At 53.0% G+C, this 25,473-nt stretch overlaps 3 protein-coding genes across 5 annotated transcripts in view; all 3 read left to right on the top strand.

Moving 5' to 3' along the window:
• The window catches only part of EEIG1 (estrogen-induced osteoclastogenesis regulator 1), a 33,551-nt gene extending 20,401 nt beyond the window's left edge, over positions 1-13,150 (top strand). Inside the window, exons 3-12 of the mRNA XM_061352920.1 lie at positions 1,225-1,345; positions 1,644-1,673; positions 5,112-5,228; positions 5,688-5,734; positions 8,279-8,442; positions 9,551-9,655; positions 9,921-10,110; positions 10,298-10,419; positions 11,493-11,562; positions 12,416-13,150. Of these exons, the coding sequence (XP_061208904.1) occupies positions 1,225-1,345; positions 1,644-1,673; positions 5,112-5,228; positions 5,688-5,734; positions 8,279-8,442; positions 9,551-9,655; positions 9,921-10,110; positions 10,298-10,419; positions 11,493-11,562; positions 12,416-12,461 (1,012 nt within the window). The 3' untranslated portion in view covers positions 12,462-13,150. The remainder of the gene's footprint in view (positions 1-1,224; positions 1,346-1,643; positions 1,674-5,111; positions 5,229-5,687; positions 5,735-8,278; positions 8,443-9,550; positions 9,656-9,920; positions 10,111-10,297; positions 10,420-11,492; positions 11,563-12,415) is intronic.
• Positions 13,151-17,931: 4,781 nt separating this feature from the next.
• On the top strand, positions 17,932-20,701 carry DPM2 (dolichyl-phosphate mannosyltransferase subunit 2, regulatory). Its single transcript, XM_061352314.1, has 4 exons — positions 17,932-18,012; positions 18,378-18,467; positions 20,223-20,325; positions 20,579-20,701. Exons 1-4 carry the CDS (start codon positions 18,010-18,012, stop codon positions 20,635-20,637), a joined length of 255 nt encoding a protein of 84 aa, XP_061208298.1. The 5' UTR covers positions 17,932-18,009; the 3' UTR covers positions 20,638-20,701.
• Positions 20,702-22,280: 1,579 nt separating this feature from the next.
• Positions 22,281-24,283, top strand: ST6GALNAC4 (ST6 N-acetylgalactosaminide alpha-2,6-sialyltransferase 4). 3 transcript variants are annotated; one of them, XM_061352924.1, is made up of 5 exons: positions 22,281-22,307; positions 22,582-22,728; positions 22,838-23,250; positions 23,355-23,462; positions 23,539-23,749. In XM_061352924.1, exons 1-5 carry the CDS (start codon positions 22,296-22,298, stop codon positions 23,726-23,728), a joined length of 870 nt encoding a protein of 289 aa, XP_061208908.1. In that variant the 5' UTR covers positions 22,281-22,295; the 3' UTR covers positions 23,729-23,749. The 3 variants fall into 3 exon arrangements, with proteins under 3 accessions (XP_061208908.1, XP_061208906.1, XP_061208905.1); XM_061352922.1 differs by lacking the exon at positions 22,281-22,307 and having other exon boundaries at positions 22,595-22,728; positions 23,582-24,283; XM_061352921.1 differs by lacking the exon at positions 22,281-22,307 and having other exon boundaries at positions 22,595-22,728; positions 23,546-24,283.
• The last annotated feature ends 1,190 nt before the right edge of the window (positions 24,284-25,473 follow it).

The following is a 25,473-nucleotide window of genomic DNA, read 5'->3' as shown; positions in this document are numbered from 1 at the left end:
AGTACAGCTCAGAGGACTAGCAGGGACCTCCCAGCTCCCTGGTATCTGTCTGTTGGGCTCACTCGGGGTTGCAGAAGGGCTTCTTGGGCTGTGCTCTGGCTTTTGGCCCTTCCTTCCCAGAAGGAGAGTTGAGGCAGTGCCAAGGCTGATCGTTCTCCCCTTTGCCACCAATCTCTGGCATGCCCTGTGTCAGCTGGTGGGAAACCTCCCTTTCCCTGCTAAAGCAAACAGTTTATCGGGTGCCTTTGCCCCTTTGTCCTGTGCAAAGAGGAGAGATAAGAGCGAGATGCAAACTTGCCAGCTCATAGCTGTCAGAAGCGCCTTCCCTTCCCTCCCCAGCCTCAGCACTTTGAGAACTGAATAGGCTGAAGGTCAAGCTCTGAGCCATAAACAGGTCGTCCTGCAGAGGAACCAGAGCCCCATGGAAGGACCCACACACCTCCTTTCCAGCTCCTTGGGAGGGTGAAATCCAGCTTCCCCTGAGGGCTCTGCAGAAGCCAGTCCTATACCTGAAGAAGGTGGCTTCTTCTACTCCTCATGTGCACTCAGGCTAAGCTGGAGCTGTGTGCTTCTCCACTCACCCTGGTAGGTCTAGGTAGGCTTCTCAGAAGCTGTGCAAGCAAACCCACCTCCTCCTGGTTTAGACTCCTTTACGGTCTGAAACCCCTGTGTGATTTGAAGCATGATGTTTGCTTGATGTGATCCTGTCTGCATGCACCCAGGAGCATTTCCACGTGCGTTTTTGTCCTCCTCCATGCTGGCTGGCCTCACTGGCTTAGTCCCAGCATGAGAAGCAGGATGGCTGCCGGGAAGGACAAGCTGTCCAGGACACACAGCACATTTGCTGTACAAAACAGGCACATCATAGGAAGATAAGCTTGCAAACCTTTTCAGCTCGGTTCAGTTACAGAGGCTGGGCAATGACTGCGCTAAACCAGCTGAGCAGGAAATGTCAGTGAGCTTTGTGAGAGTTTTAAAGGCAAATTCTGTTGATGAGGTGATGAGTCTTTCCTGGAACCTGGGTGGATTTTACCTGCATTGACTAGTGAGAAGCTTGATGTGATTATAACACCTTTGTGTGGTGCAGTTTGAGGTGGTGTGGACAAAGCTCTATCGTAGACAATCTTAACAAGCCAGATTGCTAGTCCTTAAAACCAAATACTTAATAAGGAGGATTGATTTGGTTTGTGCCTTTATTTGAAGATTGTTTTTGCTTTCTCACAGAGAGGAAGTGCAGGAAAACTGTGTCCGCTGGAAGAAGAAATTCACCTTTGTGTGTAAAATGAGTGCCAACCCAGCCACAGGACTCCTGGACCCCTGCATCTGCCGAGTGTCTGTCCGGAAGGTGAGCATCTCCCTTCTGCTTCTGGCAGGTCGTACCACCAGAGTAATGGTGTTGGACACTACCTGCGTTTTGGCAGCAAGAATTGCATGGGCAGGGATTTGTTTGGGCCAGGATGTGACTTGAACACAAGCAAGGGTGCTTGGTGGAGGGTGGGAGTGATGAGGGTGGTGGTAACCTATGTGGGACAGAGGTTTGTGAAATCCTGAGAGCAAATTCCAGGATTGAGTAATGACTTTCCCCCAGTTTCCCCAGCACATTTAATAGTTGCTTTTCCTGTTTGTTTTGTCTCCTGTTATAGGAGCTGAAGGGCGGAAAAACCTACTCAAAGGTAAGAGCACAGAAAGGGCAAATGTGGGAGAGTGATGATGGTCTTGTCTTCTGTTAGTGCTTTACATCCATTAGAAACCAGTGGCTGCTGCGTGAAGCAATCAGGGGACATGGTCATCAGTTCTTAGTTTAAGCCTGAGTTAAGCGATTTCCCAAAAACTGGACATGCTGGGACAGGATCCAGATTGTGTTGGATGTGGATTTGAGAAGGGGGCTGGGAAGATGATCTGCATGTCCTCAAACTTTGGGGAAGTTCTGAGTCAGATGTGAACTCTCTGGCTCCTGGCAGCGTCGTGCTCATAAACACAGACTCCAGTTCTGTTCTCCACAACGCAGCAGGGAGCTGTGGCTGGGGTAGGCACCTCGCTGCCTTGTGTGCAGGCAGAAACCTACAGCAGAATCACTGCCTTCCAAAGCACAGGAGACACGGAGGCAAAAAGCAAACACATCAGCAGGGATGTTAGTTTTGGTTTGTTCCCCACTGTTTCCTTGCCTGTGCTATGGGAGAGACAATGGGACACCCCCTTCTCTGTGTGCTGGATCAAGAGACAATGTTGGCTTAGAGATGGAGCTCACACAGAGCTCAAAACCATGTTTGTTTGAAAATGAGTCACTGCCGCTGGTTTCTAATAAACAGATGTTCAGGTCACGCACATCCTTGTAAGAGCTTCTTCTAATCAATACCCTTCCTGAGGCCATGGAGGTAACTGGCTTTGAAGGGTGAACCACACTGCATGACAGAGGGCAGTGGTGCTGCCCACACTGTTCCTTTTTTGTAGCTGGTCAGGTCATGGTCTCTGGGGCCATCGGTTTCTCTTTCAGTAAGCTCTCACTGAGGGGAGGTTATTCCTCCGTTCTGCAGATGTTTCTCTGAGACAGAGTAAATGCATCAGCCTGTTCCTCCCATCATGTCCATCCTCAAGTGTCCCACAGGGTTTGGAAACACAGAATCAATGAAAACCTGAAGGCACGTCTCCGAGGTGGAGTTAACCTGGGCTCTTCTTCAGGCCATGTTCTAACCTACTCCATGTTTACTCAGTCACCAGTTGTGTTTAGTGCCATTTTGAAAGAGTCCTTGTTGCTCCAGCCCAGGAAGGGAGACTAGATCTCAAACACCCATCTCATGCTTAGTCTGCTCTGTAAAGGCAGTCATGTTCTAGTTGTCAACAGAAGGCAACCCAAGCACTTCAGCAGCTCAGAAAGAAGGGATGTCACACCAGACCAGGGATTAAGCATTGCAGTCTTGACCAGGCTTATTCCAGGCAGGTCCTTGTGGCAGAACTAACTTGGGATTCCTGATGTTTCTAGCATAATCTTAAGTCCCTACATCTATTTTCCCATTCTGAACAAGTCCTCACCTTTTTAAACTACATTCATTCATGTGAAAACTCCTCCAGTCACGGCAGCAGATGTAGAGGAAGATGCAGCTTACGAATGCCTCTTTACCTGGTCCCTCTTCAGCAGGGACTGAGAGGGGTGGAGCTGTTTGTGCTCAAGACAGTTTCCATCCACTCGTGCACCTTTTGCTTTGACGTTAATGTCACTTCAGTGTCAGGGATCACAAAGAGGAAGCCAACAGGAAGGATTGATCAAGCGGAAACTCTTTCCCTGAGCTGGAAGAAACAGCATCAGCTGGCTGGAAAACTGAGGAAGCTATTCGGAAAGGTTACATCTGAAAACATCCTTTTGTTAAGGGATCCTTCCTTTATATACTGGGAGTCTGCTTCCTGAGAAGAGCTTCTGACCTCAGCACACCATATGGGTGGCTGGAGGCTTCTCCCACACTCTGTCCTCTGATGGTGATCTCTGAGAAGTTAGTGCTGTGGTGAAGAGGGATCTGGGTTCCTCCTGTGCCCTCCAGTTTTGTCACAATGATGGATTGCAGCTCCCTCTGTGGCTTTCTCCTCTCTTGTTTATCTCGCAGAGATAAAAATTCACTGTTTGTTTTGGGGTTGTCTTTTTCCTTATCAGGCAATACTCAGCAAGCAGCATCCTGAGCTAGAGGAGTCAGGAACATCTGGAGAAACACTTGCATTAAGGGAATTCTTATGAACAGAGAAAAGAAGGAGAAAAGTTAGGGTTTGGGGGTTTATTTGCCCTGTGGTTCCTGCTGTATCCCACACTCTTGTATTCCTTTGCCATCAGCTCTTCTTCCCCTTTGAGAAGGGGATGGAGGAAGCAGCTATGCTAATCCTGCAACTGTTTCCCCTTGGATCACATATCTTGTGCAGACTGTGGTTTAGACTTCTGATTTGGAGCAGTGGGAGCCAGGGTTCATACAGCAGTGACTGTGGTTTGTGCTCTGACTCCCTGTCAGCTTCCACAGTTGACAGCACCACATTTCCTTAGGATGGTGCTACTGGTTGGAGCTCCCTGTTGTGCCATCCAGCTGTCAGCACCAGGGCAGGAGGAATGTATGGCAATGTACAGAGTAGCAGCTAGGTCCAGGCTGCTTCTCCACCTCCCTTCCGTGTTCTCATGGAAGGTGACCTGTATGTTGAAGTGACGCAGTTTCTATGCTTGGATGGCTTGGCCAGATACAGGGTGCAGCATCTGTTCCTGATCAGATTAGATGAAACACAACTGACTTCTATTGCTAAAGCTCTGCTTAAAAGAAGCTATAACTTTTGCTTTAAAGCACTGTATTAATATACCAGCAATTAGAGCAGAAACACAAGCGTACTCTTCCTTGTGTTCGTTTTTACTCTAGAGACATAGGTACCCTCTTTGAATTTGCCTGTCTTCTTCAACATTCCCTATTCACCTTCCCTATTTGCTCCCCTTTGTTAGAGGAGGTTTAGAGAGCTCACAGCTAAATCTCTCCAAACACCTCTCTTCCCTTCTGCCTGTCAAACTTCCCACTTCCCAGTTAAATCTTAGCGGTGTTGAGGAACCTTTGCTCCAGGACAGAGTGGGGCACACACTGCTGCATGGCTCTGGGTTTCCAGCTTGCTGTGCTCCAAGGCTCAGGTTTGTTTTTCAGGACGGTGTCACTTTCCTCTGTAACAATATCCTTTCATCTCCTGGTTCACATGCTCCACTGCATTCTGGGATGGCCCGATACAAAGAGTGCCTTATTATGTTTGTGTGTGTGTGATTCTGTTTTTTCCACATCGTTGACCTAGTGCCTTCCATGTCCTTGGTTATGCAACGGCTGCGGGCTGGTTAACACTGTCCTGGCCAGCACCACTGCTCTGTGTCCTTCCTCCACATGGAGCTGGCTTCCTGAAGGCCTCCAACATGGTTTGGGATTAGGAATATGACTCTGCTCATTCAGTACTTGGGGAGCTTCACAGCCACAACTCTCCGTGCACTGGCTCCTGCTTCTGCCCTTGCTCACAGATGCTCTCTCTTCCTTTAGTCTGTGTGACACCACAAATCCCTTTATTGACTATATTTTGTTCTCTCCCCTTCCCCTCCATTGTTTTCCTGGCTACAGCTGGGCTTTGCTGATCTCAATCTGGCAGAGTTTGCAGGCTCTGGATCCACTGTGCGCTGTTGCTTGCTGGAAGGATACGATACTAAGAACACCCGACAGGACAACTCCATCCTAAAGGTACAACAGCTAGCACTGCATAGTGAAATCCTACTATTCAATTGCAGTGCCAAGCCTGAGAGGAGGTTCTGCATTATGTACAGAGACAGGATTTAGCCTTTTATGCTGCTAGTCTGACTTGGGAAGCTTCCCATTATCAAAGTTGCCCTTTGATATCTTGGCATCCGTTTGGCCAAGCCATGACCCTCTATACATTCTTTGTCATCAAAGAAACCATGAGCAGGAGGGGTGAAACAAGTTCTGAGGCTGCTGTCCTGCTGAACCACTGCAAATGAGAGTTACTGATGCCAGTAATACGGGACAGGGAGGGAAATACCTTCCTAAATCCCTGAAGCTGATTTCCTTTGGAAAGAAACTAGGTCTTGCTAATCTTTACACCTAGCCCTTGACCTCCTGCTTATTGTGAAGTGAGGAGCTCACTGCAGCATGGTTAATGATGTGCCTTGTCCCCCTCTCCAGGTCACGATTGGAATGTCCCTGCTGTCAGGGGACCCCTGCTTCAAAACGTGAGTTTCTGGGTGCTCATCCCATGCTGGGCAGACCAGGACATCTGGTTCTTTTGCAGTTCCTTGCTGGAAACTGAAGTTGATAGGGAGGGGGGGAAAGATGCCCTTGACTGATACTGGGAAGTACAGGGGAAAGCTTGAAACTGGTGGGCTGGGTTGTTAAATAGCACAGCCAGCCTCTGCTGTTAATCTTTGTCTCTGCTGTGGTTCTCCCAGCTGGGTTATGGGTTGTGCACAGTATTTTCTCTGCTGGTATCAGTTAGGCTTTAGAAACCAGTGGTTGTTGATGACAAACTTCATGTTTTGCCTCAAGGATAGAATTTCTCATCGCTCTGGGGTTGGTTTCACTGACCTCCTGGAAGGGAAAGGTCAGCAAAGAAAACAGGCTTGGAAAAGGACATGGTTCAGCACATCTCACGCAGGATAAGGAGCTCAGATTGAAACAGCAACAAAAATACTGCAAGGCTGGAACATTTTAATTCTCCTTTTTTTTCCCTATAGGAGCCCAGGTTCATAGTTTGTCTTAGCAGAGAAGCTGCAGTTGTGTACTTGTTAATACATCATTCTAGGAAAGAATAAGCACAGTTAAGCTATGAAGCAGTTTTGTTGCTTAAGGAATTGATGGAGGGTCTGTTAACAAATATACCAGCAACATTTGACATTGCACTGCACTATAGCATTGCAAGGCTCACAGCCCAGGCTGCGTAAGGTGTGTGACTGTACACAGCAGGACTGCCACACACTGATAGACTGTGTTGACTCCTAACACCATGAGAGAAGAAAGCATTACCTTGAGGCCATCTCTTGTAGCTGTGGTATTTTGGGCTCAAAGGTCTAATTTTAGGAGCTAGCTTGAAGAGTATAAATCAACTTACATTCTTGTTGTAAAATGCTGCATGATTTGGGGTGGGTTTATTTTGTGAATGGCTTTTCATAGCAGTGCAGCATTCAGACCTGAAGTGCAGTGTCATCTGATTCTGCAGGGTTTCTGCCTCAGAAGGAAGTGTAATAAAGAAGTTTTGGATCTCTTAAACCATAACTTTTTAGCAGTAACAGATGTTTTAAATCTAGGGTACTAGGATGACTGGCAATAACATGTCTGCCGCAAATAACTGTTGCTCCTTCACTGTGGAAGCAAGTCCCACTGTTAAAAGTGCCTGAAAATGATACAGAATTGGGTATGAATATCCATTTAATATAAGTAGGCTCAGTGTGAAAGTGAAACCTCCTAATTTTCTTAAAGGATTTTTCCAGTCATTTCCATTTTTTCCTTACATGTTGACGATGTGCAACTGTCTGGAAATGGAAGCTTTGCGTGCAGAACAGCCCTTGATCAGTAGAGCTTTTGATAAATGGCACTCATTAGAGGATTAGGCAGGAATTAAACTGTGCTGGGAAATCACTTCCGAGCACTGACTTTCTGCAGTGCTCCCATGAACCTTCTCCTCCTGGGTGTTGTGGAGGGGGCAGAGCAGCCTGAGCTGAGAGCCACAGGAACACTTACTTCATTAACACTGTAAAGGCCTCATTAACCTGCAGAGCAAAGTCCCCAAATACCTTGGTGCATGTAAATCACTAAGAACATGATTAGGGAGGGTTTTTTTCCTTGTGAAGGCATGCTATGGGTTTCCTTAAGCCTTTAGAGCTCTTTGGCTGCCCATAAAGCACTCAGTGCTGTACTTTTTCTCCCAAAATGCTGCCAAGATCCTCTCATGTAGCATCTCTCAGAGCTCCAAGTGAGGCAAACAGGAGTTTTTCTTTCTCACTCCTCACTTAAAAGGCATAATACGATCCATTAGTTCCAGTTCAGACTTCAGGCTACAGGGAAGTTAAGGCTCCAACAGGAATATTCACATGCTGTGGCTTCCACCCAAAAACAGTTCTGGAGGAAGGGAGGGGGCTCCAGGCACTCGCAGTCAGCATTTACAAAGGGATGTTGGGAGCACACAGAATAACCAGGAAAAATGATTTTGACAGCTGGAAAAACACTTTAATTTCACTGCAAAGGAGTTTAATCATCAGTTGACAAAAGGAAAGGTTATTTGATCATTGTAAATGTACTCTCACAGGAGGATGGGGTTGCTGGGATAAAAGGTTGCTTTCTGACCCAAGTCAAAAAGGTGTAATGAAAGGGCGCTGGAATTGAGAGCTGAACAACAGCAAACTGGTTCCTGTTTGGGAAGCCAGCTGGCCACTGGACACGTGCTGGGGGAAAGGGCAGCTCTAGAGGATAGCTAAGGCTCTGCGCCTGTTGTCCTTACAAATGATTGAATTGATTGGCCTCTTTTTGTCTTAAATTAAGTCAGTAACTTTCTTGTAATGCAGTCCACATGCAGTTTGAGGTAGGGAAGACCTGAGTCTTGCATGTAGGAACATGAAAGCTAGTGTCACACTAGTCACAGAGAGCTGCCAGCTTCCTCCATCACAAAGGGTAGGAGCAAGCGGGGGGAATGCTCTTGATAGTAGAGTGGGAGTTGCTGGTGGGATGGGGTGATTCCCAGTCTCTGCCTGGCTGGCTGTAACCTCCTTCACTTGTGATTCCAGGCCTCCCTCCACTGCCAAATCCATCACCATACCGGGACAGGACTCTTCCCTACAGCTGACCTGTAAGGGCGAGGGAACCACGAGCAGCAGCAGCAGCAGCAGCGGTTCAGCCACGATTGGCTCCTTGCGTCAGACCAAGCCAAGAGCTGCCATTCTCAGCTCGGGTATGAATGCCTGTCCTGGAGCCATGAAATGCTTGGCTGTGTCTGGACACTCTTTTGTTCTCTTCCCCACAGTTACAAGCACAGAAACTCTTTTATTTTTTCATGTTTTCCTCACCCCTCTGCTCAGGGAGAAAAACAAAACCATCTATGAAGTGTAGCTGAGGAGAGGAAGGATTAGTGTTTGCATGTTTCTTAGTGGTTCTTTTTGCTGGGGATTTAATAATTGCACTCATCCTGCTTTCCATTGTGTGCAGAGACACTTACCATTGTTCTCCACTCAGCTCTTCTGTTGCTCAGACTTATCTTCTAGAAAAGTCCCTCTGAAGGTTTTAGAGGTTGGTTTGAGGTCTAATGGCCTTGTTCCAGCTGCTGATGCAGAGTTCTTTGGCTTCTCTATGAGCCTGTTTTCAAGGGCACTGCATTTTCACGTAGCTTTTTTTCCCTTCCTAGTACATTTGGAGTGCAGGCAGATACATTGCACCAAAATAGCACTCCAGGCTCATTGTTACCTCAGTGACTTAGCACACTGTGCAAGTGCTCTTCTTAAACTGGCTAACATGTTGTACTTGTGCACTTCTTGATACGCTTCCTGCGTGAGAGACAAGCAGAGGTGATGGCAAAGGAGCAGAGGTTGTGCTGAGGTTTCTCTATCAAGCTGAGATGTGATTTAGATTGCACGGGCTCTCTCACAAGTAATAAGGAAGTTATAGAAGGGGAATAGTAACGGTGATAGAAGGGGAAAGGTGGCAACAGGAGAAGCACACAAGTAGAGGTTATAATACTTCACTACCAGCAACCATTTGATGTTTTCTTGGGTTTAACTTAATGCTTTTAACTAGGATGGCTTCACGCACTACCTGCCCTTCTAGATCCTTTAAGCCCCCAGAGATGCTTGTAAATGCCAACACTGGATGCTGGAATTAGTGATCAACTTGTCAGCGAAGCTCACTGTTGTCTTCCCTGCTCCCCAGCTCCTTCTAAGCTCTCTACTAGCCTGTACAGCAGGGCTGTGCCAGCAGACTTGCCCTTTCCTTGATCTAGCATCCCTGCAGTCCAATGTGCCGGCTTGGATACGGTGTAAGCAGAGTGCCCTGTTGTTCCTTGGCAGGTGTCCCAGAAGAACCGGATCAGAACCTGTCCAGCCCAGAGGAAGTCTTCCATTCAGGGCACTCGCGGAACTCCAGCTATGCCAGCCAGCAGTCCAAGATCTCTGGTAACTATTGATCCACACTGCTCTGCCAGCACTGGCCCTATCCACTTTCTGCCCTGCAATGAGCTCTTGTGAGAATGATTTGCAGCCAGCTCTCTTGCCCTGCTCTAATACCAGTCTCCTGTTTAGTCTCTGCAGATGAGCTCATAGATGTATGCCTGAACCTCTGTATGTGGGAGCAGAAATGCTGCTCTGAAGCTGTCCTGCCTAATAACTGTGCTGCCAGCACAGGGAGATGATCTGGTTTGTAATCCCTGTGTGTTTGCAGGTTACAGCACGGAGCACTCCCGCTCTTCCAGTATGTCTGACTTGACCCATCGCCGGAACACCTCCACCAGCAGCAGTGCATCCGGGGGGCTGAGCATGACAGTGGAGTGTCCTGAAGGAGAGCGGGACCACAAGCTGGAGAAGCCACCTCGCCCCCCTAGACCAGCCATTCTGCTGGATAGACCCTCCCGGTGAGTAACTGTGCAGCAAAGCAAAGCCCCTTCTCTGGGAAGGTGAGGCAGGATCTGCTCATTTATCTTCAGATAGCAGTAGATCGGATTGTAGTCGCTGAGAAGGTTATTGCCAAGAGAAGCTTGACAGTAAATGGAAGTCTGTGTCTTGAAAAGCTGAGTAAGTTTTCTCTATTTCTCCCCAAAGGAGGAAAAAGGATTCGGTGGAGAGTCACCCAACACGAGTGGATGACACCAGGATCGATGCTGATGATATAGTGGAGAAAATAATGCAGAGTCAGGACTTCACAGATGTCAGCAATACTGAAGGTGAGAGGAGGTCTCAAAGGGGATGTCTTGGCTGTTCCTTTAGCAAGGCTTACAAGCTTTTACAGCCAGATCTGATCTGCTATGGACTCCCTTCCCTTATGGGGAGCAGTTTGCTTTCAGTGCTTGCAGGGTGTTTCTATGGTAAACAAACAAACCACATGAAGAGCTGCACATCCATTAGCAAGCAGCGCTTGCTGCTGTTCTCCACAGTACAGCAGAGCTCAAACAGAAAGGATGAGAGGGGAAAAACACTAGTTCTTCAGTGCAGTGGAAATCAGTTACATCAGCTCTCTGTACTGCTTTAGTGGCCTTCATCCAGGGTCAGCCCAAGGGTATTTATTAAAGTAGGAGAACACAACTGGAGGGGAAACAGCCCATCTCTGCAAAAGGATGGGAGGAAAGGTGTGTCACAGTGTGCTGGTCGTCAGGTCTGAGAGCCTAAAAAGGGGTTTTCTCCACTGCAGTCACATCTGTTCATAAGAAATATCACTGCCTTTGTTTGAATTTTCCAGTTTAGTCTTTTTCATCTTGTTGAGGTTTTTGATAAGTTTTAAACTTGAACCCAGCTTATTATTCATGCTTGCATAGTTACCATTAGTCACCTTAAATCATTGCACATGGCAGCACTCTTATCATATGTGGATTTACACCTCACTTAGCCTGAGTTAAAACTAGACTGAATGTAGCCACCTCTCACGGCAGAACAGCCTGAATTTCTCCTCCAGTGAGCCTACGAAAGCAGGATGAGGCCCCACATCTCATCCATTCAGATGTGTTTAAGCTGGCCCACAACTTGGATCAATGGAATTGCCTTCAAAGAAGCAGCTGGAGGAGTATCACTGAATTAATGTCCTGCATTTACTCTTCCAAAGCTTAACACTCCGGTTGATTTGTACATGAGGCTCCCTTTCAGAGCAAGCAGAGGAGTTCCCCGAGGCTCTGTTACTGTGGGAACATTGTGTATGCACAGAAACCCACTTGTTCCCATGCTGTGTAATGTGTCTGGGAGGGGAGCACCTGGCAGCCGTTGGTGCTTCTGGACTTTGATGTTTTACTTCATTTTCTATCCACAGACAGTAACCTGAGGCTGTTTGTGAGCAGAGATGGAACAACTACATTGAGTGGTATTCAGCTGGGAAACAGGTAGGCTTCCAATGGCAGACAGAGGGGCTCCGGAGGGATTGCTTGGCTCTTTGTACCCAGGAACCTCTCACCCTTTGATACAGGAGAGATTTCTAAACATCATGTGCTATGTGGTGGCTTTATTCCCACATTAGCACCCCTGGGATCCCTTTGGTGACAGGCTCCAGCTACGCTGGGTTACGAATGCAGTTCCCAGCTGGAGCTAGGAGGGATAATATGCTCCTAGTTGTTAGATCCAGGAACAGAAGTAAGGAATGAAAGGACAAAATGGTAGAGGTTGGTTCCTGTTTGCCGCTGTGCCCACAGGGAGCTTTGCCTCCTGCTGGCCTACAGCAAGACTGCAGCATCTGCTTTATTGTCCCCTTTCCCTGCCTCCTCCATCGTCGTTGAGGGCTTGTTCTCTCATGAAAGACTTGTGAACAAGCACAGCTTATTCTTGCTCTTAGTGCAGTGTCTTGGCTGGTTGAGTCTGAATCTTTACAGCACCTTTTGAGGTTAAAAAACCACCCAGACAACGATGGTAACACAAAGATCTGTCAAGTTGGTGACAAATAGGGGAGCACAGCAAAGCCAGGAACACTGGCTCTTTGCGCAGGATACTCCCCCTTTTCCTCTGTCCTTTAGGATTCATGTGCTACACCCAGCTCTTTCAATTGCTCTGGTGTCAGCTTGCCACATAGCTGTCTGGTTTGTGTTATGAGCTTTGACTCCTGGCCAGACCGGCTCCTTGTTCTCAGTCTTTGGTGTGGGGTTAGAGGGTGATGTTTGTGAGGGGAGAGCTCGGAATAACAACCTGAAGTGACTGGGGGGAAATAACCTGGCTTTCTCCTCTTCTTCCCCACTCCCTCCCCAGGGTCTCATCTGGAGTTTACGAGCCAGTGGTGATTGAAACCCACTAAATGTGAAGAACAGGGTAGAGCTGCTGGAAACAGGCCCCCTACCCAGTCCGCCGCCACATGGATGCCAACCTTTACCTCTCTTCATGCAGCATTCCAGAAGGGATTTCTCCACCCCTCCCCGTACATTTGCACTGCAGAACTACTCCGAGACCACTCCAGATCATGCACTTTTCCCTGAGTTGGCATTACCCTTCTCCACTTCCCAGTTCTTCCAGTGCCTGCCCTCCCCCTGTTTCTATTCGGACGTAAGGTGTCTGTTGAGCTTATCCTTAGTCCTAGAGGATGTTGCTCATGTGCATCCCTCACTCCACCCATTCACTTGCAGCAGGGGGCTTCTCAGCTTCTGTCTCCCCAAAGCATTGGGTTTATACCACTGTGAACTCTTGAAACCACTGGGGGAGAGGGGGAAACCGTTGTAACCAAACCGAGAGCTGCTTGTGGGTGACACGGTGAAAAGCCCACTTGCAGGATGCTTTATCCCATTGACTCTGCAAGGGAACATCACCTTCCAAGGCAACGGTTTTTACAGAACAAGGTATGCTATGGTGTACACTTCACCTTCCTGCCCTCAAATCCCCAAACATCCTCTTGTCTCATAGGAAACACTTCCCAAAAGTGCATTTCAGAGAACTACCACGATCCACATGGGAGTTGAGAACGGTTAAATGCTAATGCTGTTATACCACTAACTGCATTACACCCTTCCACTGCTGGGCATGGAAGGGCAGTGTTCATCTGTTAGCATTAGCAGGAGCACTTTAGATGTTCCAGATTTTACCTGGAAGAGGCTTCTAGTTGCTGTTCCAGGAGCGTGATCCCTGTTTGCTGCACTGAGCCAGCAAATAGTCACTGTTGGAGCTTGGAATACAAAGCCTCTTTTTTTTTGTTGTTGTTTTCTTCTTTTTTTTGTTGTTATTTTAGGCTCAGGAAGGGAAGTGCCCTTCTTGAACTGTGAAAAGAATCTGGCTATCTGATAGCCCTCCCCTGGGCCAGGGCAGGGTGCAGTTGACTGTGGTGGTCTCTCTGTTGTGGTGGTGATTAACAATTGCCTCTCTTGGCCTGCTCCAGGGAGGGAATTGGTGTTGGTTGGCCTTTCTTGCCCTGTCAGTGGGCATCTGTGCCTGTGCTGGTTCTTTCTGGGGCTGGGGAGAAGCCACTGTCTCTGCCTTCAGAGGTAGGATGGATGTCTTCTGCTGCCTTAGCCATGGCAGCCGTTCTTACCTGCTCTGTAGCGAGTGAACTCTTCTGGCAAGGCTTCAAACTGTTCTCTGGTTGATCTTTCAATTGGGTTCGGTTCCTGCTGTTGGGTGACACTTGGGCTGCCTCTTTTCCTTGCAGTGTGTGGCAGAGATGTCGGTCGGTCCCTTTCAGCTCTCACATCTTCTCCTGGCAGCTGAACTGCAGACGAGGATGTAGGCAAGGTCCAGCCAGGGGCTGTGCTTGCAGCCCTTCCTGTACAGAGACTCTCAGCTGAGAAGCTATTTCCTTGTAGTGCCCTTTCCTCTTTTGCCAGTGGACTGTGGTGCACTCGGAGCAATGGCACCCTCCTGGGCATGGCTGGGGATGTGCCCTCCTGTGATACACACGTGTGTGTGCACACACTTCAGCAAGCAGAAACTTGTAACTGATCACGTTGTTGTTCCAATTCTTAGTTATTGGAAAGCCTTTTCTTAATGGGAAAGCAAAAAGGGTGAGCTATGGTCTCTGTAGCCACAATGCATGCAGATGAGCTACTGGAAAAGGGAATTTGGCAGAATGAGAAGCAAGGAATGAAAGGACCTTGATTTATGGTTTCTGCCCTGCTCGCTAAGGATGGCTGCATGGGAGGGTACTAAGCAGCTATACAGCTGTTTGCTCTGGTTTGACAGTTTCTGTCTTTGAGTCAAGAGGTTTCTTTCTGTATTTGGACAGACCACATGTAGGATATGGATCTTTTTTCACCCTTTCCCTTCAAAGGGAATTAGATTTGGATTAGGGTAAGAAGAGGGGGTACAGACAACACCTTGCTTTGGTTTAATGTAGGGGAGAAGTATTGGATCTTTTGAGTCTGTCTGGAACAAAAGCTCTTTCACATTTGCTGGAGGTTCTTAATGGTGATCATTCAGTCTGGGTAGGTTTGGCACTCGCTCGCAGGCTGGTGAGCATCCTGCCCTGCTCCCGGGGTGCCCTGTGTCTGCAGGAAGGGGAGGACCACTCGCTTTTCTCTCTCCCTGGGGCTTTGCCAGAAAGCCAGGCCTGGCCTGACCCTCTGCTCTGGTCAGGGTGAGGGCAGCAGCAGGCTCAGACAGCAGTGGGCATTCCACCCTGCCTGCGGAGCTGCTCCATAGCACAGAGCCCCTGCTGCTCCCCAGGGGCCAGCAAAGCCCCTTGGGGGGAATCAGGTCCAAGCAGGACTTGAAAGGAGCAAACATAAGCCAGGAAAGAGGCCAAAACCCGACTCACTTGTGCTGCTCTGCTTCTGTTCCCATGGAAAACAATGGCACTGGCTGTCGGAGCAGTTGGAATCCAGGGCTTTCTTCTGGGCTCCATTGGCAAGAGTCAGCTGCTCCGAGGTGCTGGCAGCTTGGCCTGTCATGAAATCACCAGTGGGGGACACAGAGGGAGGAATCTGTTCCCAGCAAAGCAAAAGGAGAAGCAGTTGAGCTTTCCAGAAAGCTGGTCTCACCTTCCCAGGCTGGCAGAGGCACAACCTGCTCCATCCCATAGCTGTGGCCAACCTGGGCACATCTCTGGCTTCTTCTCCTCTGGCTTGGCACATCACCACTTGTGGTTTTTGATAACTGTCTCTCATGGGGTGTCTCTTCCTTGTCTCCACGTTATTGACTCCACAGATCCTGGTCTTTATGTAGCTTTTCAGCTCTCCTACCCTTGGTTTTGAATTAGAAAGCAGCCCTAGCCGTTCAGCCTGGTGCAGCAGAGCCAGGGCTGTGGTACCCAGCTGGAGGAAGGAGCAGTCTGTTCCTGTTCCTGGATCCCACACAGAGCTCCCACTGCAGTGCCCATTGGTGGGCACAAAGGCAGCGGTGCAGGCAGTGGGATCCCTTATCCTGCAGACTCGCTGCCACCTCGGGAAGCTGCATCTCACGAGCACTTTTCTCCTTGTGGCATCGCTTGCCCTCTGTTCCTCAGTGGACTTTGAGCATTGAAGCAGTGCATCGGTTTCAGACCCAAACCTCTGGTTAGTTTCCTTTGGGATTTTCTTTTTTGTTGTGAAGTTTAATGAGGTTTTTTTTTTTTATAAACCCAGCAGGCTGGTGGTTTTTGGGGTTTTTTTTTTTGACTTGCATTATTGTTTCATTGATATTTTATTCCTGGGGGGTGGGGGGGGTTGAAGGGGGAGGATGCTCTTCCCCACATCGTTCCCCTTCTCAGGGGATTCAGAGCTGGCTTAAACTAAAAGGACCTTATTGGCAAGACTCTGCATCCCTATGGTCTGTGATGCTGGTGAGCAGGGCTGCTCCTGCCTGGCTGATCCAGAGAGCAGAGCTGGCCTCTGCTTTGGCCTGGGGGCCAGGTGAGATGTGTGGGCTCTGCTCAGCCAGTTTCTGGACCTTTAGCTGGTGGAAGCCCATTGCAAAGAGTTGGGAAATTCAATATAACTTTTTTGTTTTACTAACTTTCTTTTCTTTTTAAACCAATCTAAACTGAGTGAATGTCTGTAAGGATAGGCTTAGCTGTGACTTGGTGAAGGAGATGGCTTTCAATTGGAAATTGTGATGGGGAGGGGGGAAGAAAAGGGGGGAGAAGGATGTTGTTCCTCCGTCATCTTTTGTATGGCCAGCACTTTAAATGGGGGCCCTCGTGCTGTGCTGACCCTTGGGCAGCAGGTGCGTGATCTCTCCCCCTCCTCATCCTCCTTATGAAATAAGCCCCTGTTTTTAACACTTGCTTCAGTCTATAGAGGGTCCCAAGCCCTGCAGAGCACCCGTTTCGGTCTCATCTTCATAGGAGGGGGGTGACTTCTTATTTATTGTTGTCGTCGCTGTTTTCTTTTGAACCCGCTGGCACCTGCAGCTGGACTCTGCACGTGCAACGTGTTGTGAACCTCTGGGAAAACCTCACTCCAGGTACGCTTAGAGCACGTAGGTTAAAACACCCCTCCTGGAGAGGGGAACCCCCCCTCCTTTGCTCCCCTTCCTCACTGCCTTACCCGGGAGCTGCAGATTCACCCTCCTTTACCCCATCACCTCTCGCTCCGGTGACAGCCCTGTGGACAAGGCTGCTCCCCAAGGGGCAAGGACCTACAAGCGCTGCCTGGTTGCAGGCGTTTGTCCTTAAAGAGCCACTTCCTCGCTGGGGTGCGAGCCCCAAATTCCCCCTTGCTTCCCTCCCGAGCCTGATGCCCTCTCCAGGTTGCATCGCCCCTGCCCCATCAGGAAGGGAGCGGACATGGGAAACTGGGAAGTAACAAGGAATTTGAATGCGGCTGAGCCTCGGAGCTTGTCTCAAACATAAGGAATAATGGTAGAGCCCGTATTTTTGTGGGGGGGAAAGGGGAGATGTTGGTTTATTTTCTTGGAAGCCAATGGAGCTCGGTGCTGTTCAGCGGAGGCGCGCACTTGATTTCTATCAGATTCTATAGAGAGATGGCTGATATTTTTGGAAAGGGAATGAATGGGTCTATGCAAACTTCCAAAAATGGCTTGAAAATAAGAAAAAAAGAGATAGTTTAACATTTTTTTACTTTGAAATCTAAAGAGAAAAAAAACTCTAACTTTGTTTCTTAAAGTGCGTTTAGAAAGAGAAGCTACTTCCACTGCTCTATTTTGATGATGATGATGATGATTCTTGGAGAGTTTGGGCTGGAGGGAATGACTATTTTTCACCATTTTTATCTTGCTCCTCTAGTTTGGGGTTTTGTTTCTTTGTTTTGTTTTTTTCCTAACGGAATGCTGTGCCGTCTTTGATTCAACAGAGATCGTGTTTGTATTTTCTGTATCTGGTTCCTAACGTAGAGAAATAACAAATATATGAGGCAAATCAATATAATGTCAAATGTTGTTATGGTTTGGGAGGGCGGGGGAATAAAGGGGTTTTGGTACTTCACACTGCTTCTGCTCCCTTTGTTTCTTGCTTTAAATATACCAAAGTATCTGCTAAGGAAGCAGAAGGGGGAGGTTAGGGCTGGTTGGGATCGGGTTTGGCTTTGCCTTCCAGCATCGCCTTGGTGATGGGGATACAGGACCCGAGTACCTCGGGCGCTGGAGATGGGTTTGAGCCCTTGGGGTCCATAGATGACACCAGCACAACGTGTTGCTGGGGGAGGCGCTCCTCTCCCTTCGCTGAACCCGCTGTAAGCGGGGTCCATGGGGAGACAGGGCCGTACGGGCATCCCTTCCGGGCGGGGGATGATGCGCCCCGGCTCGGCCCTATGCAAGTACCGGCTAGGGGCCGGGCCGAGCTCCGCCCGGGACTACAACTCCCGTCATGCTCCGCGCCAGCCGCACTGATTGGCCTCCGCTGGGTGGGCAGGGCGGACGTTGGGCACGCTGATTGGTGGCCGCTCCCGGAAGGGCGGGGCTCGCGGGGAGGGAGGCCGCCGGTCGCCATGGTGAGTGCGGGCGGTTCCGCTCCGCGCCTCGGGGCGCCGTGAGGGGAACCGGGCCCGGCCGGGGGGAACCGGGCTCCGGGAGCCCCGTTAACACCGCGGGGCTGCGCTGAGCCGAGGCCGGGAACCAGTGCGGGGCCGCCGGAGACGGGTCCGGGTCCCTCCGCCTCACGGGGCCGCACCGGGACCCGCGGCTGGGAAGAGCGGGCGGAAGCGCTCCCGCAGCGGGGCCCGGCCGTTGCCGTCGCGGTGTTCGTGCTGCCGAGGCTCTCCCCGCACCGTCCCCAGGTTCATGCCGGTGCCCATGAGCCGCTCCAGCGCTGGGCCCGCAGCGTGCGGATCCGCTCTGACCGCTTCTCCCTCCGCAGGCCACAGCAACGGACCAGGTGGTTGGGTTCGGTTTGGTCACCTTCAGCGCCCTCCTCTTCGTTTACTACACCCTCTGGATCATCGTACTGGTACGGGGCTCCTGGCGGCTACAGCCCAGGCTCTTCACCCCCCCCCCCGGTGTTTGCCCAGGCCTTGCTTAGGTGCTGATGTGTTCCTGTGGGGCTCTGCTTGCCACCTTCCTGGTTAGAACATCGAGGGCAGAGCTTCCTCTGTTGCTGGCCCCCTCTGGGTGTGCCTGGGCAAGACCAAGCTCCAGTCACGCTGCCTGCCCTGCTGCCCTAAACCAGGCTGATGCAGCCAGGGTAAGATCCAAAGCCCATGTGAGCTGTCAGCTGAAGCCTGGTCCCTCTGCAGGTGATGCTGGTGGTGTCTGCATTTGTAGTGCCGCAGGTTGCTGGTTCTAAAGGGAATTAAAAGTGGTAAATATAGAAAGAGATCACTCTTCCCAAGAGCTCAGCAGGGAAGAGATTCAGAGCAACCCTGTGGAGAAGGCCTTGGGGGTGTTGGTCAATGGGAAACTGAACATGAGCCGGCTTCAGTGTGCACTCACAGCCCAGAAAGCCAACCATATCCTGGGCTGCATCAAAAGGAGCGTGACCAGCAGGGTGAAGGAGGTGATCCTGCCCCTCTGCTCTGCTCTCATGAGACCTCACTTGGAGTATTGTGTGCAGTTCTGGTGTCCTCAACATAAAAAGGACATGGAACTGTTGGAACAAGTCCAGAGAAGGGCCATGAGGATGATCAGGGACTGGAGCACCTCCTGTATGGAGACAAGCTGAGAAAGTTGGGGCTGTTCAGCCTGGAGAAGAGAAACTGTGTGGAGACCTCATAGCAGCCTTCCAGTATCTGAAGGGGGCCTATAGGGATGCTGGGGATGGACTCTTCATTAGGGACTGTAGTGACAGGACAAGGGGTAATGGGTTAAAACTTAAACAGGGGAAGTTTGGATTGGATCTAAGGAGGAAATTCTTTCCTATTAGGGTGGTGAGGCACTGGAATGGGTTGCCCAGGGAGGTTGTGAATGCTCCATCCCTGGCGGTGTTCAAGGCCAGCTTGGACAGAGCCTTGGGTGCCATGGTTTAGTGTGAGGTGTCCCTGCCCATGGCAGGGGGTTGGAACTGGATGATCTCAAGGTCCTTTCCAACCCAAACCATTCTATGATTCTATGAATGTAGAGCTCTGGAGAAGTGGTTCTGAGCCTGATAGGTCCACCCGCTTCAGGGTCATTAGAATGAGGGAACACCAGGTTGGACCTCAAGGATCATCTGGTCCGACCTCATGAATGATTTTCTCCTTGGAAAGAAACCTCTTGTGAGCTTTCCAGGTTGGAGAAGCCTGGTGCAACCCTGGCTGATGGCTCCTGGCACCTTCCCCTCCAACCTCCGACCGCTTTGAGTTCCCTCCTGCCCCTGCTTGCTCTGCTCCCGCTGTGTTTGTGCTGTTGGCCGCTGCCGGGCAGGAATCCTTACACTGCTCTCTAGTGTCCGAAGCCTTCCAGTGGTGATCCTGGTGGGAACACCATGAAACAGAGCCAGGATCAGCTCCTCCTTTCTGCAGGGCAGAGAGCCCTGGGGTTCACTGTGTTCAGCACCGAGCAGGATGGCAGCTGAGCCCAGCCTGGGGTTTTATGGGCCTCATGTCCCTGCCCCTTGTCACCTGCTGAGTGCTGCAGCCTCCTCAGCCACGTCCTGCTCTGCGAGCCCTATTTTTAGCTATCTCCTGCTTGATATTTCCATCCTGCTTTGGAAAGCACGAGGCTGCAGGTGCTGGGGCCTGGCCCTGGTGCTGTGCCACCTCCTGACAGCCCTCTGTGTGCCCTGCAGCCCTTCATCGACAGCGACCACAGCATCCACCAGTACTTCTTGCCCAGGGAGTACGCGGTTCTCATCCCCGTGGTGGCGGGGCTGCTGCTGCTGCTATTTATAGGTGAGTGTTCTAATTAGAAGCTTCTAAATTAGGAAGAGGGAAGAAGGTTGCTTGGGGCCTCTGTGACACTTGTGCCATGCTCCCTGTGGCCACTGCTGCAGCTCAGCCTGGCACAGGCTCTGCGGGCTGGTGTTTGGGTGTAATGTGGGCCCTGCACAGAGGCATTGTCTCACTCGTGCTGCTCGGGGCCTGTTTCTCACAGCACCTGTAATCAGATGTTTCCTGCCTCACTCTGGTCTCTTTCTCATTGCAGGTGTGTTTATAACGGTTGTGATGTGGAAGAACAGGAAACCTGTCAAGAAATCGGACTAAAGGGGGTGAGAAGGCGCCAGAGCCAAGAAAAGACTTTGCCTGCACCCCAAGCAGGCAGTGCTCAGCACCAAACCCTCCTTCCTGCACCGTACTGACCAAGGGAACCAAACCTGACACTCAGGGCTCATCGAGAGAGGGACCAGAGCCCTGCTGTGAGGGACCTGCTCCAATCTGGGGCTGTGCTCTGGGCTGCAGTGGATGGGGACCAGCCTCCACCCTCTGCTCAGCCTCTGGGTGATCCTTCCCCGCTGCTCTTGTTGTGTCCAGTGTGTTCCTCCTGTGTCCCTATTAAATGTTCACATATGGTTTGTGGGGGTTTCTTAATGGTGTTTGAGAGGAAAGAAATGAGACTTTGGGCTTGGAAGAGGCAGGTTTGCATTCTCCATTTGCCTGCTGGAGGAGCTGATCATAGAATCCAAGAAGGGTTTGGGTGGAAGGGAGCTTCAAGCCCATCCAGCTCCAACCGCATGCCACGAGCAGGGACACCTTCCACTGGAGCAGCTTGTTTGAGTCCGATCTGACCTCTCTGAAGAGGAGCCCTTATGTGGGATGTGAGCACTGGGAAACATCAGAGAGCCTGGCTGGGGTGGCCTGGGCATACCCAGCCCTGTGCTATGGGGCAGCTCCAGCAAGGGGAGGGCAGGGTTGGGATGCTCTGATCCTTTCCACACGGACTGAGAGCTTCCCCTACCAGGCAGCACCGTGTCCCATCACCTCCGGTCCTGCCCAGGGGTGATGCTGGTGGCTCAGGTGCCTTGGGCTGAGCCTGGCTGTGGTTTAACCCCATGTGCGTGGTCCAGAGGCTGCCAGGCCTCCATCCAGCCCATGAGGGTGGATGTGAGCTGGGACAGGAGGAGGCCAAAGGGTGGAAGATGGGATCATGTCTGCCCGCAGTTGGGTTTGCCCTGCGTCAGAGCCCCACAGTGTCCCTGTCACCTCATCCCCGATCCTGCTCCAGGCGTGCCAAGGACAGGGCTGGGACCAGTTTTGAGGCTACTTCTCATGTTTCTCTGTCAACAGGGGGAGGATACAAAGTCCAGCACCCCCCCTCCGGGCAGCAGGCACCTGCCTCGGGAGCGCTTCGCATAGCCCAGGGGTAAGAAGGGTGGCCCTTTGGGGGCATCAGTGGGGACTGGGAACCAAGGGTTGAGCTGCTCTGGATCCCCTTGGTCCCAGTGAGCGGCGTGGTTGGGAGCTGATGGTGCATAGAGGTGAGAAGGGGGCTTGGGGACACGGGGGTTCACAGCAGGGACCCCAAGCGACGGCAGAGGAGGTGCAGAGGGAAACGGGCACTGGGGGCCATAGAGCGGTGGCTGGGGCCGGGTCCGTACCAGGGTACGTGCGGTGCTGCCCCGTGTGGGGCCGGTCCCGGTGCCGGTGCGGGAGGCGGGGCTGGGCTGCGGGGCGCGGGGTGGGGGGGCGGTCCCGCTCGGCCCCGCCCCGGCGCTGCCCCGCGGGATGCGGGACCCGGCGGCCGCGGCCCTGGGGGCCGGGGAGCGGCGGCGCCGCGGGGGCTCCCGGCGCGGTGAGTGCGGGGCGGGGATGGGGATGGGGATGGGGGGGCCGGGGATGGGGTCCCCGGTGCTGAACCCGCTCTGTGCGCAGGGAGCGAGCCGCGACCCTCCTGGTGACCCCGGGCCCCACGGTGCCCCCCGAGCATGAAGACCCTGGTGAGTACCCGCAGGGGGGGGGGGGCCCGACGGCACCGGCGGGGAAGGAGCCCGGGTGAGCCGCGGACCCCGCAGGCAGCACCGAGCCCCTGAGCGCGGCCCTCGGCCGGTGCTGCCTGCAGGAAGTAAGCTCGGTGCAGGCGCCCAGCGCTCCCCCTGCGCCCCGACGCCCATCGCCGTGGGTCTGCTCCTGGGCACGGCCCCATGGAGCCCCCCGGCATCCAGCGCACATGGCCGGGCCCGCAGGAACCGTCCTTGTCCCGCTCTGCTCCAGGCCCGGCTCTTCCTGTCGCTGGTGTGCGCGGCGCTGGGCGCTGTGTTCTACGTCCTGCTGTGCAACCGGCCCCCGGCGCAGTGGGGCAGCCCCACAGCATCCACTGCCCCCCGCTTCCAGGGGTACAGCCGCGTCCCTGATGGGAAGGTGAGCGGGGATGGGGCAGCTGGGCCCGACCGTGCCTCAGTTTCCCCTTAATGAGTGTGGAAGGGGCTGCAGGAGGCAATGGGGAGCCAATGGGTTCATCTCCCCACAGCCACTGGAGCGGGCCCCGTGCCGCCGCTGCGCCGTGGTCTCGAGCTCGGGGCAGATGCTGGGCTCAGGCCTGGGCCAGGCCATCGATGGGCAGGAGTGCGTCCTGCGCATGAACCACGCGCCCACCGCCGGCTACGAGGAGGACGTGGGCAGCCGCAGCACCGTCCGTGTGGTGTCGCACACCAGCGTCCCCCTGCTCCTGAGGAACCAGCGCTACTTCTTCCAGCAGTGCCGGGACACCCTGTACATCATCTGGGGCCCGGCGAGGAAGATGAGCAGGGAGAAAGGGGGTTTGACCTACCAGGCGCTGCTGAAGGTGATGCAGATGTACCCGCACCTGCAGATCTACACCCTGACCAATGAGAAGATGGCCTATTGCGATGACATCTTCCAGAATGAGACGGGCAAGAACAGGTACCACCACATCCCATGGAGACCCCAGTGGGTTCCCCCACTGTAGCACCAGTCCCAACCCATCAGACACCCGTATCCCACCCGCTCATCGCGGTGCTTTGCAGGATGAAGTCCGGCTCCTTCCTAAGCACGGGGTGGTTCACCATGATCCTGGCCATGGAGCTCTGCGAGCGCATCTGTGTCTTCGGCATGGTCAGCGACAGCTACTGCAGGTACGTGGGGAGCAGTGGGTGTGGGGTGACCCAGCGTCCCCCCTCGAGTCCCACACACCCCATCCCCTTGCAACAGGGAGAAGAACCACTCGAGCGTGCCCTACCACTACTTCGAGCAGGGCCAGCTGGATGAGTGCAGGATGTACCTGGTGCACGAGCGAGCCCAGCGCGCCGGGCACCGCTTCATCACCGAGAAAACCATCTTCTCCCGCTGGGCCAAGAGGAAGAACATCACCTTCACCCACCCGTCCTGGGCTGGTGGATAGGGGTGAGCCATGGGGCGAGGCAGCATCCTGCAGTGACATGCCTTGGCTGCACCGGTGCTGCTACAGCAGCAGGGCCGGTTCCTCCAGCTGCTGGGTGGGCTGGGACCCCCCCCAATGTTGGTGCACAGGGGTATGAGCTGGACCCGTAGAGCCCCATTGGCACCAAGCATCTCTCTGATGGACCCAGTGTGACCACAAAGGGTTTCCACCTGCTCTGCTGGGTGAATGCTGGATGCAGGATGGAACATTCACGCTGCTGGGCTGCAGTGTGACAGTGGCAGAGCTCAGGGCCATGAACCGGTGCCTCTCCCAGGCATGGAGCTCCTTGCCCCACTGATGCCCTGATTCCTGGTGCTTGATGTGGGGCGCAGGGCTCCCCCATCCTGCTGCCTTCTGCTGCTCTGCGCCGGGGCAGGTCCCTGTGGTCCCCTGCATCCCTTTAACAGGGATGCCCTGGGGTCACACACAGCTCAGGGGGGGCTTCACGTTGCCTCATCACAAGTGCCCTTGGATTCAGACCAAAGCAAACGTGACCATTAAATGCAGTTTTAACTCGATGGTGCCTTGTGCCGTGCCCCTTAGGGCTGCGGGACGTGGGGACAGGGGACAGCAGCTGCTCTCTGTGCTGCCAGCATCCTGCTCCCCTGCCAGGCTATAAATAAGGTGATGAGGGGGTAGAGCTGAGCCTGAGCGTGGAGGAAGGAGCCGATGGTGGAGACCATTTGGGAACCAGCAGCTGCATCCCAACCAGGTCCCTGTGAGATGGGCACTGGCCTGGGGTGGATCTGTGCTGGGTCCAGGCTGATCTTTGGCCTGCAGAGGAGTTTGTGCAGACCTGGGTCATGCCAGGACACAGCGCAACGGCCCTGACCCCGGCTGCAGCTCTTGGAGCCCTTAACAGATGCCACAGGCTTGGGTGGGCCTGGAGGTGTCCGGAGGAGGGCAGAGGGAGCCGCGTTCACCCCCGTTTCAGCGGGGATCAAGTGAGGAGGGAGTCACCAGGAGATGCTGCCAGGGCATGGAGCCACAGGCGAGCGTGAACCAAGAGCCCGTGGGGCTCTGCCCCATTGCCACAACCGCACACAGGGAAGGGCCGCGCTAGCACAGCCGAGCCGAGATCCCCCCCAGGACAGGGCCTGCAGGTGCCGGTCAGCGCCCTCCCTGCCGCACCACATCCCCGGAGCGCGATGGGGGAGGCGGCGGCATCCCAACAATGCGGCCCAGGCACCACGTGTTGCTCTGGTGCCCTCCCCGGTGCCCTCGGGGGTGGGACGGGTCGGATCGCAGGGGCGGGAGCAAGCTCCGGCCTGCCCCGTAGGGGCCTGGAGCGGGGAGGGCGGCGCTAGGACCCCCGCGGAGCTCCGCGTCCTGGCGGGCGGCGCTAGGACCCTTGCGGCTCTCTCCAGCCCGGGCGGGCGGCGCTAGGACCCCCGCGGAGCTCCGCGTCCTGGCGGGCGGCGCTAGGACCCCTGCGGCTCTCTCCATCCCGGGCGGGCGGCGCTAGGACCCTGCGTTGATTCTCGGTTCCGGCCCAGGCGGCAGCGCATCAGCATCACCGTTATCGGCATCACCGGTATCAGCATCACCGGTACCGGCACCGACAGCAGCAGCATCGCGGCGCACTGCGGAGCGGTCGGTGGATACGTTGCGTCCTCTCCGGGCCCGTTTAGCCGGTGCAGGGGGTGGAACGGCTCCGGTGCACGGGGGGGTTATGGAGGGCGGACGGGTCCCGGTCTGCGCAGTTC

The sequence above is a fragment of the Neopsephotus bourkii genome, unplaced genomic scaffold (genome assembly GCF_033783945.1).
Source record: "Neopsephotus bourkii isolate Nb327-2 ecotype Australia unplaced genomic scaffold, CSIRO-AGI_Nbou_v1 NB_659, whole genome shotgun sequence".
Lineage (NCBI taxonomy): Eukaryota > Metazoa > Chordata > Aves > Psittaciformes > Psittacidae > Neopsephotus > Neopsephotus bourkii.
The sequence above is the reverse complement of the archived record's forward strand: the minus strand, read 5'-3'. Positions and strand labels throughout refer to the sequence as shown.

Coding starts and splice junctions, on each gene's coding strand:
- DPM2 (XM_061352314.1), top strand. Junction 18,468..20,222: donor CCCTCTGGATCATCGTACTG/GTACGGGGCTCC, acceptor TGTGCCCTGCAG/CCCTTCATCGACAGCGACCA. Junction 20,326..20,578: donor GCTGCTGCTGCTATTTATAG/GTGAGTGTTCTA, acceptor TTCTCATTGCAG/GTGTGTTTATAACGGTTGTG.
- ST6GALNAC4 (XM_061352924.1), top strand. Junction 23,251..23,354: donor AATGAGACGGGCAAGAACAG/GTACCACCACAT, acceptor GGTGCTTTGCAG/GATGAAGTCCGGCTCCTTCC. Junction 23,463..23,538: donor GTCAGCGACAGCTACTGCAG/GTACGTGGGGAG, acceptor CCCTTGCAACAG/GGAGAAGAACCACTCGAGCG.